Source organism: Sinocyclocheilus anshuiensis, unplaced genomic scaffold (genome assembly GCF_001515605.1).
Source record: "Sinocyclocheilus anshuiensis isolate Anshui unplaced genomic scaffold, SAMN03320099.WGS_v1.1 scaffold405, whole genome shotgun sequence".
Classification (NCBI taxonomy): Eukaryota; Metazoa; Chordata; class Actinopteri; order Cypriniformes; family Cyprinidae; genus Sinocyclocheilus; species Sinocyclocheilus anshuiensis.
The window spans coordinates 474550-490541 of NW_015539855.1; the positions used below are offsets into that span (position 1 = coordinate 474550).

A 15992-nucleotide genomic window follows, 5' to 3' on the forward strand; every position below is an offset into this window, starting at 1 on the left:
AAATCGCAATTTGATATTTTCCCCCAAATCGCACAGCCCTAGTGTGAAAGCATCCTTAAATATACTTTGAAGTACACTACTCATGCACAATCAATATAATTAAGTGCTTTTTCACAAGGGGAGCTAAAAATAGGCCTAGTTCATTATCCTTTTGAGAAATCATTCAATCAATCAGAATAAACTCACCTTAATTCTGGAAAAAGAAATACAGTATAATAAAGAGAAAGATTTAGGCATACATATAGACATGAACAAATAAATGCTGCTGCAGATAATTTAACTTTGGAAACACAAGGTTGGCATCTTTTAACCTCCGTTCTTTTCCTGCTAACTGCACTGGCTCTTTATAGAGATGCTTATTCTACTAGAGATGAAACCTCAAAATGAGGCAAACACTAAACTTCCCTAGGCAGAGGCGTTTTTTCTAAAAGGCCTGTGTAATTTAAGCACACAAAAACTCAAAACCATCTTTTCACTTATTAGCATTCCTCACTGCCTAAAGGAAAAAGAATTCACAAATGTAAAAACTAATTAAACTAAACTAACATAAAATCCTCTGGTCTTTTGTTCAGTCTTTCCTTGTCCTGTTTTTCTCATATACAGTGGGTACGGAAAGTATTCAGACCCCCTTAAAAAATCACTAACAATACCACCCGGTATATTACAGATAAAGTTAAGTCCTTCCCCTTTAGGCATAAACAGTACATTACCATCAAACGTTTGGGGTTGGTAAGATTTTTTACCTGTTTTTGAAAGTCCCTTATGCTCACCAAGACTGCATTTATTTGATCAAAATACAGTACTATTGTGAAATATAATTACAATTTTAAATAACAAATTTCTGTTGAAATATATTTTAAAATGTAATTTATTCCTGTGATGCAAAGCTGAATTTTCAGCATCATTCCTCCAGTCTTCAGTGTCACATGATCCTTCAGAAATCATTCTAATATGCTGATTTTTAATATTAACATTTCTTATAATTATCAATGTTGAAAACATTGTGCTGATTAATATTTTTGTGGAAACAATGATACATTTTCTTTTGGGAATTTCTGATGAGCAAAGTACAAAATAACAGCATTATAAATGTCTTTACTGTCATCTTTACTGAATAAAAGTACTAGCTTCTTTAAAAAAATCTTACCGACTCAATCTCTGAACGGCATAGTATCAACCGATTTTATAGCATGAAAAAGTCAATCAAAGAGATTGATGTGTTTGGTCGACAGTTAGTGGTGTCCTCAAACACAATATACCAATTCCCTTTCTAAAGGAGTTTACTAATATTTCAGTGACATAAGAGCAAATGCGTAATTTCATACAGCCACACAGGAAGCCTTACACATGTACTTAATAAAAACCAAAACAGCTCGTCTAAGTACAGACAGAAATATAAAAATGACCAAAAGCTCTGTTCTACAGACTGTTTATATATGTGATTGATTTTGAACACATATATAAACATTTCCTGCACATCTGCACAGAATGAAGTATTAAGACAGTATACAGGAAAACTCTGAACAGAGGTGACTGTATAGACATGTGCAGGTACCTGGTTGGCCCCTGAACCAGGGACCTCCAGAGATTTCCTCTTACGTGGCCCCAGGGCTGCCAGCGCTGCCAAATTTGCATCTCTGTGCTCCATCTGTGCCAACTCCAACTGCTGCATCTAAACAAGGGCAAAAAAGAGAGAATGTGCGTTTGACAGGCACTCAAAAATAAAATAAATATTTCCATTGGCTCACCCAAATCCACATGGAATGATTGTAAAAAAAAAAAAAAACGGAAAGCTGTTATTGGTGATGAATCTTTCATTTTAGCACTATTGATTTTACCGATAGACTATGACTAAGAACCCAAGTCGGAGGCCTGTGCAAAAACACACAAACATATTACGTGCTCTCTAACACACGACAAGATGAGCGCTACCTTGTAAACAGACACACAACTCATCCAGAGGGCTTTCATTACATTCTGTTCCCTGTTTAGCCGCAGGCTTCAATTCCAGGCCCAATATTAGACTCAATTAAAATGAGCCCCCAATTAGAGAGCCTTGTCTCCAGGGTATGTGTATGTATGTGTGTGGATTTGTCTATGTGGGGCACAAATGGGACTTTATGAAGAGTATTGATCGTCCTCATTGCTATACAAGGGAGCAGAAGGAATGAAAAACAGGTTGTGGAGGAGGGACGTATGTCTTTTTATTAACACCAACACACAGAAATCCTTCTACCTCTTTGGCTCGCTGTTTCAGACGCTGTTGCTCTGGGTCTTCACTGTTTGTGCGACTCTACACGCAAATAGAGGGGAAAAAACAGTACATTTTAAATGGAGACTGATTCCAGGTGCTTTTCTCCTCTTTTGTTGTGTCTGCTAGTTACCCGGGCAATGCGGAGCAGGGCTTCTCGCTCCTCTTCCTCCCTCCTTTGTTTCTCCAGTCTTTCCAGTTGCTCCAGGAACTTCAGCTGAGAGCGCGTGTCATTGGTCTGACTGTAGCGCCAATCATCCTCACCACAGGAAACACACACCACAGAAAACAGAGTACGACAAGACACAAATTTGAGACTGTGGTACACATTGGTTTATACAAGTCAACATGAAACAGCATTAACTACCCATTTTACATCCATATTGCAGTTTAATTCTGGGAAAACAATAGTTGCCTAAAACAATAACTCAATCCAAAATCACATACTTTGCAGCCTTTAAAAAAGTATGTTCTATATGAATGTGTGTAATATGAATTTTATCTGGATGTACAACATTGTCATGTGACTTGAGGTATCAGTTGTGTCGCTTCAATGTCATTCACAATTCCTCTCCAATGGCCTTATGGGATAGTTAAGTGTCCATTTGATGTGCACTTTGGAATCTCAGTGAAGGGGAGGTAGTAGGTCATAATTTTACATACTGTTCTTTGTGTACTAAATAATAGGGGAGCAAGCATATTAAGATCAAGTCATAGCATAGATTTGACTATTTTGTGGTGCTGATTCCAAAAACAGCCCATCACACTTTGTGCATTTTTTCTTTCGACAACCATTTGTAAGGTGAAGAAGTCTTTTATTATTCCTTAAAAAAGCCATAAAACATGACATTTTCCTCGAAGACAGGTTAAAAACAATTTGTTCAATACTCACATGTAAGAAAATTTAAATGATACATTTTGAATATACTTTTGACAATTTTGACTGCTTTTGTTATTTTGATAAGTGCATTAAAGCTGATTTTTTATTTTAAATTTTAAATTCTTATTTTGTGGGAAAAAAACTGTACATTATGGAAAGTTTCTATTGGATTTTTTTTTAATGCAGCATCATCAAATTAGTTAATACTTGGCTTTTTTTTTAAAGATACAGGGCTATGTTATTATTCCTGCCCATGCAGAATCAGTGTATCTTCCATCCATTCGTTTTTTAATTTAATATTAAAAACAGAAAAATAAGAAAAAAGTTCCTATTTTCGTTTTTCATTTTTCTAAAAAAACCCGAAAAAAACTAGAATTCTGCTTGATTTTTAGTTTTTTCCTTCAGGGCTAAAAAATGAATAAATGGCTTGAATATTCGATCTTTACATGTGGGCGGGAACGAAACGCTCTTTTCCACTGATTGGTCAACCAAACATTAAACCGTGCCGTCATCAGTCGTTCCCCAGTTCCGCGCAGCATAATAACAGTCCTCCGCTGCTACAGTTGTATGGATTCTTAACGCGTTTATTGCAACTATATTTCCTAACTTTCTCATCAGACAACCAGACTAATGAATGGCTCACGAATAGCCCGTACAGGGGCAGAGCCTAGACAGGGCTTAGCCTACTTCTGTGTAGGCATAAATTCAGCAGCCTGCGTGAGAAATATTAGTTTATTTCATAGCCCAATTATTGTTTTACTTCCCATCTGCACCCACAGCTACCCCCTAACCTACATCTTTGGCACATCACCTGTTTTATTGAGCTGACATATCAAACTTTGCCGCGCGACCACTGATCTAATAGAGTGCGCATGACGCACTGGACAGCATTCTGCACTGTAGTGGAGCGCAGATTATCAATTTAAGTGTAAAACCTACGCAGCAGTCATAGCTTTTGTTTTAAGCAATACACTGAGTTTTGGACAAGGGATAAAATTGAAATGATATAGATATGCCATTGATATGCCATTATTATGCATCAGTGTAGTTTATGATCCCAACTATTATTATTCTCTCTTTCTCTCTCTCTCTCTATATATATAGTGCTCTCTCAGTTACAAGAAGATATTAAAACCCTGAAATATCACTTTAAACAATAAGTTTTATTTATTTATTTAGTGATAAGATTATTTAAGCATTTAATTGCTATAAGAGGCAACTGATATTCAGGGGTATTTTTTTTTACATTTATATAGGATTTTTTTCTATTCGTATTAAATATGTATGTGATCTTTAATGTTACATTCTTAAATTTAGTTACTTAGAATAATGTGACACCATAGGCTGTTTCCAGATAAATCAGTATCAACCAAAGCCATCTTTGCACAGGTGGCAAAGAAGCTGCATCTGAGGTTGATTTTCGATGTATTTAATGTTAATGTTGCCCAGAAGGCAGTAATTGCATTTACACACCAATTACAATTGTATAATGTAATGTGATTAATGTTTTAAACTTAACATCTTGAATGCAAAAATATATAATGAATGACAAAATGAAATGATACTTGGGGAGTATGAAAGCAGCCTATTATCGCCGGTAAGTGGCGGCAACTCATTGTGTTAATGAACGAGTCATCCATTCAACCGATTCGCTCAAAAATCTGATTCATTCTGGAATAAGCATCAAGTGGCTTTCTATACTAATGGGTCATTAAATCACTCACTCACAACCAATTCGTTCAAAGAGTCATGATCATTCAGGAAGGAATGTCAAGTCTTTGACTTGTTTGGCAGAGAAAATTAAAACACCATTTTTTGAGACATCATTTAATACTCTATATTAATGAAATAAACTCAGTGTATTGCTTAAAACAAAAGCTATGACTGCTGCGTAGGTTTTACACTTAAATCGATAATCTGCGCTCCACTACAGTGCAGAATGCTGTCCAGTGCATTGTGCGCACTCTATTAGATCAGTGGTCGCGTGGCTTTGCCACACAAACTTTGCTATGTCAGCTCAATAAAACAGGCGAAGTGCCAAAGATGTAGGTTAGGGGGTAGCTGTGGGTGCAGATGGGAAGTAAAATAATAATTGAGCTATGAAATAAACTAATATTTCTCACGCAGGCTGCTGAATTTATGCCTACACAGAAGTAGGCTAAGCCCTGTCTAGGCTCTGCCCCTGTACGGGCTATTCGTGAGCCATTCATTAGTCTGGTTGTCTGATGAGAAAGTTATGAAATATAGTTGCAATAAACACACTAAGAATCCATACAACTGTAGCAGCGGAGGACTGTTATTATGCTGTGCGGAACTGGGGAAAGACTGATGGCGGTACGGTTTAATGTTTGGTTGACCAATCAGTGGAAAAGAGCGTTTCGTTCCCGCCCACATGTAAAGATTGAATATTCAAGCCATTTATTCATTTTCTAGCCCTGAACGTAAAAACGAAAACTCAAGCAGAATTCTTGTTTTTTCGGGTTTTTTTTTTTTAATGTAAAACAAAAAAAGGAACCTTTTTCTTATTTTTCTGTTTTTAATATTAAATTAAAAAACGAATGGACGGAAGATACCCTGATTATGCAGCCTAGGTGATGTCTAAAATGAACAGTATTTAACAACTCTCTAGTTGTTCTAGAAATATTGATATAATATCAAATTGCACTGATAAATGCTGCATGATAAGGATAAATCCTGGTATCTTCTCTGAACCCCAAGTTTTGGTCCCACATTACATTAGGTGTCTTTAACTACTATGTACGCATGTCAAAATTTAATTTTAGGTACAGTGTACCAATTGTGTTAATCTTGAGTTACAGAACACGTTTGCTGCTATTGAGGTGGGATACGGTTAAGGTTAGGGACAGGTTAAGTAGTATGATTAGGTTTAAGGTGTGAGGTAGAGTCAACAGTGTAATTGCAGATGTAAGAAATTAATTACAGATGTGATTACAGAAAGGTACAAAGTAAAAGTACAATGAAAAAATGTGAATGTACACAATAATGTACTGTATCAAATGACTAATTTAAATGGTAAGTACACAGTAGTTAAAACCACTATATTAAGTGAGTCAACATTTTAAGAAACAAGCTTTACTAAGAAATTCTGAAAGTTTTCTATTTTCTCAATTATTTTTTCTACTGTGTTTTATAGGCAAGGATACCTTATAAGAAATCTGTCGATGTTGTGCCACAATGGTTATCTTCTCCAGCAGGTCCCGAAGCCTCTCTTGTGTCGCCAGAGAGAGCAGTTCAAGAACATCAGGACAGACCTCTGTGATACTCAAAGATCCACCTATGCACACACAATCACACGTTTAGTTGTTGTCCTAGCATGGGAGAAGCACTCGCTCTACTGTCTGATTTTATCTGAATGTTATCAATGACAAGATTAATAAATAATTAATTTAAAAAGCTGATTCGTAACTTGTGGATCAATCCAGAATTGCAGAGAAAGAGCAAAGATAAACCAGTGAATAATTATTTTCACACACCCAACTGAAGTCATTTATACATTTCAGGACTGTATTTAAAACATTCATACCTCATTCGATACAAGAAATGTCAACAGAACACAATTTCAATTTCAAAGTAAATTCCCAGTGTTGCAATTTTTAAAGGGGGAAAATGTGCTGTGGTAAAATGTTAAATGGAGTTGAAATAATTCACTCTTATTTGTAGATGAACGCATAATCAAATTAGCTTAAATGTATTAACGTGTCAGATGCCAGAAATAGGTACAAATTTGTGAATGGCACATTCAAGTTCTGTGGGCACAGATTGTGTGTGGGCCTGATAATCACAGACAGTTCTTCAAGAATCCCCCTCTAATTCAGCATTTGTACAGATCTATTTACTGCCTGACGGAAATGGAGATTGTGTAAAATTAGAGGCAAATGTCTTCATCGAGCTGGAATCCAGGGATTTTGTTGTTTTCCTCCGCTGTTTATATTGTATTCACATTTCCATAATGTCAGACATGCTTTGTTCCTGTTGGTCTGTTACGCTTGCCGAGTAGACAGACATCTGCAAACACTCCAATTCCATCTCATTTTTGCCCTTTCTGTTGATGCGGACCGAGTTCCTGCGAGGACAAGCCTGTCTCTTTTATTTCCACATTCTCTCTTTTCGTCTCCTGCTCCTCCGCACGACTCCCCCTACCTCCTGGCTATCTCCCTCTCTCTGCCTCTGTCGTCCTTTCTCTCCCTTGTTCCAACGCTTTTTTGATCAGTGCAGCAGAGTGGATTCCTGCCACTCTGGCAACTTTGCGCGGCTCGGCAGTCATTAGCATACTGATTAAGCAGAACAGGCTCGTCAGAGATACCACTGATCAAAGACAGAGACTGCACTCGTGTGTCACAACACAGCGCAACATATGCCCAAAAAAACCACAGACAGGATGCATGCCGTAGAGGCAGAGCTGAGGGAGGTGAACAGACTTTGACAAACAGAGATGGAGGGAAATGCAATATCACTTTGAGTAAAGATACACTGATGTACAAAAAAAGCTGTTATTGCTATAGCTGAGGTCAGTAAAACATGGAGGAATACAGCGTTCAGGAATGTTCGTTTTAAATAATTATGCAATATCGAGTTACTAATTAGCAACTAATTACAGTACATGAAAAGTAATTCGTTCAGACTCTTTTGTATTACATTTTCTCACACTTAGACACTCTTTCCTCTAAACTGGAAGTGCGCTGCCTGGCATTTGCTTTACATTCAAAGTCTTTTTTTTTTTCCAAACAGCTGGTTTGGTGTAGTTAGCAGGTTTAAGCTAGTCTTAGCTGATATAATATGGGCTATTTTGTCAAATTGAACAAGCTGGTGCTCAGTTGGTTTAGCTGGTCTGCAAGCTTTTCCCTAAGGCTGACCAGCTGACCAACCGAAAACCAGCCAAAAAAACCAACAACAAAATGGTTTAGGGTGAGTGGCAATATCATATTTGATATGCAAGTTAGTAATTGCTATTTGATGCAGCCTAATGTGCATTTAAGAAATTACAAATATATATATATATATTTGTAATTTCTTAAATATATAACACATATTGATTATAACACAACCTCTGGATATGATGCTGAACACGTGCACTCAACTTCTTTGGTCGACCATGGCGAGGCCTGTTCTGAGTGGAACCTGTACACACATATAAAATCTTAGAAAGTAATTAAATGGGTTGGGTGAAGTTACCGATCTGCAGCACTCGTGACTGAAGGGCTGATGGGAATAAAAAGGGCTCCTCTTGACAGGAGCGAATCACTGATCCCACAAGCTCGGAGCCAGAGGCCAAAATACGAGCATTCTCCTCACTCAGGTTCACGCCGGCCATGGAGGCCACATCATTAATGTCATCGTCATCTCTAAATGAAAGTCTGTCAAGAAAACGAAAGGACAGGATGTCACTTTTTTGTCTTAAAATGAATATGCTAATGGTATAGCTCATCTAGAAATCTTAATCTATAGCGACATTGACTGCCTTCTATTCAAATTCATCCTATAAAGAACCAATATGCACATTCACTCGCTGTGCAGCAGCGAATGGCCGCAAGTCAGAGCTATTACCGGAAAGAGCCCGAGGTGCTGTCCTTGAAGTCGTGTGCCTGAGCTGGAAGGGGCAGCTGGGAAAAGTGTGTTTTAGATGCCTGAAGGATGGACTGCCGCACAACAGCACCTGTGGGGACAGAATAAAAATACAGATATTTCTATCAGCCTGAAATGAATTGGGACACTTGGAGGTGAAAGAAGCACAAAAGTAATAAAAGCTCACCTAGTCTTTCAGTATATTGAGCTTTGATCAAAATGACGTTCATGTAACCCACATATATATGAGCAATATCACATGAGTTGCAGTGCAATATGGCTGTACATCAGCTGATAGGGAGCTGATATACAGTCATATTGCACCGCTACGAGTGTGATAGTGTTTATACAACAGTTCGACAGCACAAGTGTGTAAAAAAAAAAAGAAAAAAGACAACAATGGAGTGTCTTTAAAAACCCTCTTTTGCAGTGGAACTATTTCCTTCCGCCACAGGTTCAAATCTCAGTTTGACAGTTTAACAGCTGAGCCCAAAGCCTCCGTTACTAATTCCAAAATGTCACTTTAGAACTAGTAACTAAAGAATGCGGAGTTGCTTCATTAAAAGCTAATTGTATTACTGTATTAGAAGCTCACTGTATTGTGCAGAGCAGGGGTGCCCACACTTTTTTGTGTGGGGATCTACTTTTCAAATGACAAACTCAATTAAATCTACCAACAAAAACCTAGAAGCCAAAAAAAGCTTGTTGGGACACATGTATCTTTAGGAATTAATCTAATAATTAAATTAAAAAAAAAATATTAATGCTCAATTATAATATTGTTCAATTTTAACATTACATTGAAAACAGCCATCTATCTATGTAATAGATTATGACAGCCAGGGGGTGATTGGGAAAGGTCCACAAGATTCGAGGACTAGAAAGAACTGTTGCATTATATATATGGCTGTTTCATTGGGTTTCATTGATCAGCAGTTTAACGGAAGTGCCTATGTGTTGAGGTCAGAATTATATGCCCTTTGGTAAAATATGTGCAAAGGATGCTATGATAAATTCTTTCATTCATTAAAAAAAATATATATATATAATAAATTAATTTAAAAAAATCACAAAAATCTAACCTTTCATTGGGGTAAAACTATTGAAAGGTGGGGGAAAGGACATTTATTTCATTATATTATGAAATAAATGTTTTTCCTCCAATACATGCACCCCTAGAAATTTTTGACTAAAATATGTATAATAAACTATATTCCCATTCCCATATTGTACATGTAAATGTCCAGCTATTACTTCCGTTTTCACAGGAGTATAAATATGAGGTTACACAAAGGCCAAATTCCCTTAATTATCCATCACAATGAGTAAAACTGAAGAATAGAGTTCGGATGAGCTACACAAGATTGTTGAACTTTACAAAATAGAAAGTGACTGTGAGAAAATAGCTAAAGCATTAAAAAAATGCCCATTTCCACCATCAGGGCAATAATTAAGACGATCCAATCAACTGCAGATCTGCCTGGAAGAGGAAATGTGCCTATATCATCCTAATGCACGGTGAGGTGTAAAGTTTGAATTGACAAAGACTCTCTCCAAGGATCACATCTGGAAAATTGCAGGAATTAGTTGAGTCTTGGTGTCAGAAATATATGTAACAGCACCAACATCAGCACAAGTTGCTTGGGAGGGTTTCAAGAAAAAAAATCTACTCTCCAGTATAAGTTGCCAGACGCTAATGGAACTTCAAACGGGACCTAGAACTGTTTTAACTCCATTTTTGATCAAATAAACACAGCCCTGATGAGCATAAGGGACTTATTTAAAAAATATTGTACTGACTTCAAACTTTTGAATGGTGAAACTATAGCTTATACCTGCTGGGTGAGCATTGGTTTGAATGAGCATCTGTTTGGGTTGAATCTGGTTCTGTGCAGGTAAGCCCGTCTGAGCTGATGTCAAAGACTGTTTGACGATTACTCCTTTAGGTTGCTGGATCACCTGACAAGGTAAAAACAAAATCAGTACGAAGACAGCATTTCTAAATAAAAACAGCAAAGATGCAAGAATTATGCATATGAAAATATTCAAAGGTATGCTGGGTTTAGTCCACCTCGAGGACATTGTAGAAACCATTTTAGACAGGAGCACTTTCTGCAAACCCTCAGAGCACTTTCTGATTCTGAAGTAATCAAAACCTCTAAAGTCTATTCAGGTATATGGGAAATGAGCTTCTGTATTTCAGTGGAAATCCATCAAGACGTCCAATAAAATGGTGATATTAGATTACAGAAAAACAAATCATGACATTATTTGAATATGATAACATGTCATTCCTGGTAAGAAATGGGGTAAGACTCATGCATCTTTGTCTCTAGTGTAAAACTAATTTGGCTCTGCTTGGGCTTGTGGGATACTGGTGGTTTTAAGTGAATTAGCCTGTACACCGTGGGCGGTGGTGAGTTAACCAGGAAATGAAGACAAAGTGAAGAGAGGCTGTCATAAAAATGAACCAGTGTGCTGGGAAGGAGGCAGTGTGAAATTAAGAGTGTTTCACTCTCTCTCTCTCACACACACAGTCTACTATTACATAAAACATCAAAACAGTGTATTCAGGATCCCCAAACACACATACCTGAATTCCAGACACCATATGGTATTCTAACTATTGATAGAGAACTCATACCTGCAGATTAACATTAAAACAATGCACATCCAGAGTTGTTTCCATGGTGAAAACACCACCACTGAATGATCATTTGTTTTCCTTATTATCAAATTACTCTTCCGTTGTTTCATATAGGCAAACCCCTGAAATCATCATGATTAATTACATTGCCGGGACTAAAAATGGGCCGGGGTTTACCAGCTGAGCCGTTCTGGTTGGCTGGTTTGGCTTGAGGGAGGAGCTGACGGACACAGTGGACTTCTGGTTTGTGGCCTTGGTTGGTGCTGAATCTGAGGGCTTGACTTGGTCGCACTGCTGAATGAAGAGCTGCGAGTTTGGGGTGAGCTGACGGACAGCTGGCAGGCTCCTCTGAAAGAATTAATACATCAGTATCTCTGCTTGTATGTCTCTAATTTAGCTCATACCAAAGAGGCCGCGTCTCATTCATACAAGAGCTATGAAGGTCTGATAATAGATTTCATCTTAAAATCAGGTCAAAAATGAGGTCAGCATCCTCATATATATACCCATATGACTTTGTTGAAGTTGCTGGTAATATCTAAATGAGTTTTAACTGCATTCACCTTCAGGAAAGGCACTAGATATGGCTGAGGGGATGATTTGAGCTCCATATAGAGTTTTTCAGTAAACTCCTCTGCCTCTAGTTTCCCATCCTACATGTAGAGAAGAAAACAAAAGCCCTTTAAAACACACAATGTATTCTAAAATATTGATTTTAAAAGCAGCAAGTGACATCATACCAGCAGGCCTTTGACAAGAGCTTTGACGTTCTGAGCCATGTTGGCAGAGCGAGTGCCGCTCGATGCTAGCTTCATAAGAGTGACCAGAAAGTTTTTACACTTCTTCACATTCTCCAAGGTCTCCTGATGATAAAGAAAATTAAACATGATCAGTTTTGTGATGCACATAGTGAAAATATTAAAAAACATTGATATCAGCTAATACTGAATATTTAATTTTAAATATCAAAATGTACTTTTAGATCACCTAACCTGTACATTTTTTTAAAACTAATCAAAAATATTTGATTATCCTTATCTTTTTGTTAATCACCTTTTTGTCATATCAAATATGTTACGTCAGGCTTTTGAGGAATCTTTATTTAATCTTCTCTCAATCACCATAGTATTACACTGCATTATATGTTCTTCTGCCCCATACTTTAAACTACAGAGCTTTTGATAACAAAACTGAGCATTTAAATATCTAATATCAAAGGCATATTAATGGGAGATATAGAGTGACAACTGTTATTTATAAGCTTTTTCTGCAAGAAATATGCTATATTGTTATAAAAATATCACGAATTTACAAGCAATCAGAATTTCAGCGTACCTTTAGTGTATATAAAATCCAGAAAGCTCCATATTCTCTTATATCATACTATATAAACCATAAAAGCCTGATGTACCACATCATAAGACATTTTTTTTGTTTTTTAATATTTTGTATAAAGGTTGTAAAAAAATAAAAAATCTGATATTATATCATATGTCAGGCTTTCCAGGATTAATATTTGTGTATCCGTAAACACATAACTTGTAACATGAACTTACAGCTGTAACAGTGACTGCGGTTGCTGATGTGTTTGTGCTGGATCTGGCTGGTACATTAGGAGACACCATACGTGGGGCATTACCCTGGGTGGAGAGAGCACCTTTGCCCACAGACTGCAGAGAAAATGAAGCATAGACATGATTAGGTAGATGAATGCACACTGAATGACCTACATTTCTATTTAAATCACTGAGGGAAAGCTAACAATGCATTTCAGTCAACATCTTGCCCTGAAGTCAGAGTATGAATCATTATTTTTGTTTTGTTGTTTGGATCAATAATTGATGCAGCCAAAGTGAGTAATACCTTTACAGCAGAAGTATTAATTATGGTAGTTGCAGTGACAAAATTAGTCCTCTGGTTAAAGGTCCCCGGTGTGCTGCTGTTTGGAGTCATTTGACTGGCTTTGATAACAGGCCCCATGGTAGAGCTGGGCTTTCTGATGGCTGTCCCTATAACACCGGCTGGTTTAATGATGGTAGCTCCTGTTGTACATGATGGCGTGAAAATAGCAGTCCCTGTAGCGGTGGGTGGTTTCTGAACGGCAGTCCCTGTAGTGGGGTTAAGTTTAATATTGGTAGTAGCTGATGCACTGGAAGGTGGGAAAGAAACTCTGATGATTGGTGTAGTGGTTACAGTTGCCTGTAAAAAACAAAAAGATATATGAAATAAAGTGGTGCATTTCCATAATAAATCAAATACTTGTAAGAGATATCTTATAGGATGGCCTTTCAAGCTTTTGGTAATGTCAGTGACTGCCAAATATGGTTAACTTCCTTTGTGAGAGAAGGCTGCTTCATGTTTTCATATGCATGCCGATGCATTTATTTTGTGACAAATAGTAAGCATTAAAGACTAAGTTTTTCCAACATAATTAGCTCTTTTCATAATTAGTCTATTTTCCCCACAAGATTTAAAAAAATATATGGCTATTTCTCTCACAATTCGGACTTTTTTCTCTGTATTCTGACTTCTAATTGTTCGTAAATCGTTTTGCCACACATGGAAAAATTAAAAAGGTAATTGCTACTTCTCTCACAATTCTGGACTTTTTTCTTGCAATTACAAGTTTTTATCTCACAATTCTGACTTTTCTTCTCACATTTCTAATTTTATACCACACACATTGTGACCTTATTTCTCGCAATTCTGAGTCTGAATAATCAAAGTCTGAATTGTGAGATAAAGGGTTTTTATTTATTTATTTTTATACTGTGGCAGAAACCATAATAAATGTAAATGTTATCTAAAAAAATATTTATTTTGCATTAAATATGTATTTTTTACACAATTAAAATATATTCTATAATTAATATAGAATTGTATTAATATTAAATAAATATTTTCAGACAAATGCTAATATTTAAAATATGAATGAATATATAACATTTCAAATGATGTATTAGTATGATGCTTTTCATGATCAAAATCATATAGCCTAATCATACGTAAAATGTGAAGAAAATAAAAAAAGACTACAAAAAAAAATCTGAAAACTGCATAACTGCATATGCATAAAACGAGAAAATTGTCCACTGACCCAATTTTGTCCCTCTGGTGAGACTGGGGGCTCAAATACCATAGTCTGAATATCATATGTTTATCTCACTGGATCTTTGTTTTTATTCCCAGCATTAAAAATAGGTGACCAAAATAGCACACCTGTGAGGATGGGGGTCTAACTATAGCAGAGGCATTGGCACTTGCTGGTTTTGGCAGCATTCCCTGAGCCTGAGCCTGGGCCAGAGCCTGCTGAGATACCAACATCAACTGCCCGCTGTCACTGCGGATTAACACCATTCCTTCAGAGGCAGGGGAGAGAGAGCAAGACATCGCCAAGACTGATAAGTAGGCTTGATGCTTAAGTACAGTATTACAGTTAGAATACACTAACAGACCAAGAAATGAAACCGTGGATCCTGAATCCACACATAAACTCACCTTGTGGGACCTGGAATTTGGCAGGCAGCTGCAGTGGCACAGTCTGAGGGGTGTGTGTCATTGGTACACTTTGTGATGGGGTGGAAATCCTTGGCAATGTCACGACTGCCCCTTTGGCTGTGGTCAGTGTGGTGACCCTGGGCTGGCTTATGGCCACGGAGCTAACAGAGACTCTTCCAGGCTGAGGAGCCAGTGCCAAACTGGTGGCCCCTGGTCCCTGAACATTAGACGTCACCACCCTGGCCCCTATAACCACTGGTGTGGTGGATCTGATCTGTGCAGGGCCTGCTATGACTTTTGGAGCAGCTTCAGATGAGGCTGAGCTCATACCTGTTACAGGCCGCAGACTAGCAGAGTTGGATAAATTAGTCTCTGTCTTTGGTTTTGGCCGCTCTCCTTCCCCATTAGGAGAAGCTAAATCTGGTTTGCTGTTTTCAGAGGTGTTAGCATTAGCGTTTGAGTCTGACGCCTCTTTTTTCTTGTCTAATGTGGTTTGTGAAGTTTCCAAAGACTCCTCAATGTAGCTTTTTTGCCCGCCGTTGCTGTTTTCTTCGTTTTTTGTTTGTGCGCGAGACTGATCATTGTCTAATTGATCTGAACCAGATGTTTCCGACATTATTTAGTCTACTTTGACAATGTATTAAACAGGTTGAATAATTTGGTAGAGAGAATAAACCTGAAACGTTTTTCCATCTATATGGTCGAATAATCAAATTTATATGTACAAATGCGCGGGCGACACGACGAATATACAACTTTCGCCATTTTAACAGTTGGAGGAGGTGGAGTTTTTCATTCATTCGAAGGATTCGAATCATTTGAATTCATCAAAACTATTCATGATTCGTCGGTTCGTTCATCGACTCGTTCTGTACGCTACACAGTTACGCCCGCAGGTGGGTGTGTGTGTGTGTGTGTGTGTGTGTGTGTGTGTGTCAGTGAAGCACTCAACCGAATCGCTAAAAGCACCGAGCCGTTCATGACGGGAAACAAGCGTTTATGACTGAGATGCTTCGTTCAGTGCTCGTTTAGATTCAAAAATCTTAATTGACTCGTTCAGTCAAGGGCGTATTGATTCAATAGATCCAACCAATAAAATGCTAACTTGAATGCCATTTGGTTTTAGGTTTTGA

General features: G+C 37.5%; 1 protein-coding gene across 2 annotated transcripts in view; it reads right to left on the bottom strand.

Moving 5' to 3' along the window:
* Positions 1 to 15663, bottom strand: part of taf4b (TAF4B RNA polymerase II, TATA box binding protein (TBP)-associated factor) — an 18442-nt gene extending 2779 nt beyond the window's left edge. Inside the window, exons 1-14 of one of the 2 annotated variants that reach the window (XM_016481166.1) lie at positions 14860 to 15663; positions 14581 to 14720; positions 13225 to 13560; positions 12918 to 13031; positions 12102 to 12224; positions 11925 to 12014; positions 11539 to 11709; positions 10550 to 10673; positions 8697 to 8805; positions 8325 to 8494; positions 6296 to 6426; positions 2385 to 2510; positions 2237 to 2293; positions 1556 to 1672 (exon numbers count right to left, since the gene is read on the bottom strand). In XM_016481166.1, coding sequence (XP_016336652.1) covers positions 1556 to 1672; positions 2237 to 2293; positions 2385 to 2510; positions 6296 to 6426; positions 8325 to 8494; positions 8697 to 8805; positions 10550 to 10673; positions 11539 to 11709; positions 11925 to 12014; positions 12102 to 12224; positions 12918 to 13031; positions 13225 to 13560; positions 14581 to 14720; positions 14860 to 15475 — 2424 coding nt within the window. In that variant the 5' untranslated portion in view covers positions 15476 to 15663. Of the gene's footprint in view, positions 1 to 1555; positions 1673 to 2236; positions 2294 to 2384; positions 2511 to 6295; positions 6427 to 8324; positions 8507 to 8696; positions 8806 to 10549; positions 10674 to 11538; positions 11710 to 11924; positions 12015 to 12101; positions 12225 to 12917; positions 13032 to 13224; positions 13561 to 14580; positions 14721 to 14859 lie in introns of both variants that reach the window. The other variant, XM_016481165.1, reaches the window with a different exon arrangement.
* Positions 15664 to 15992: the final 329 nt, after the last annotated feature.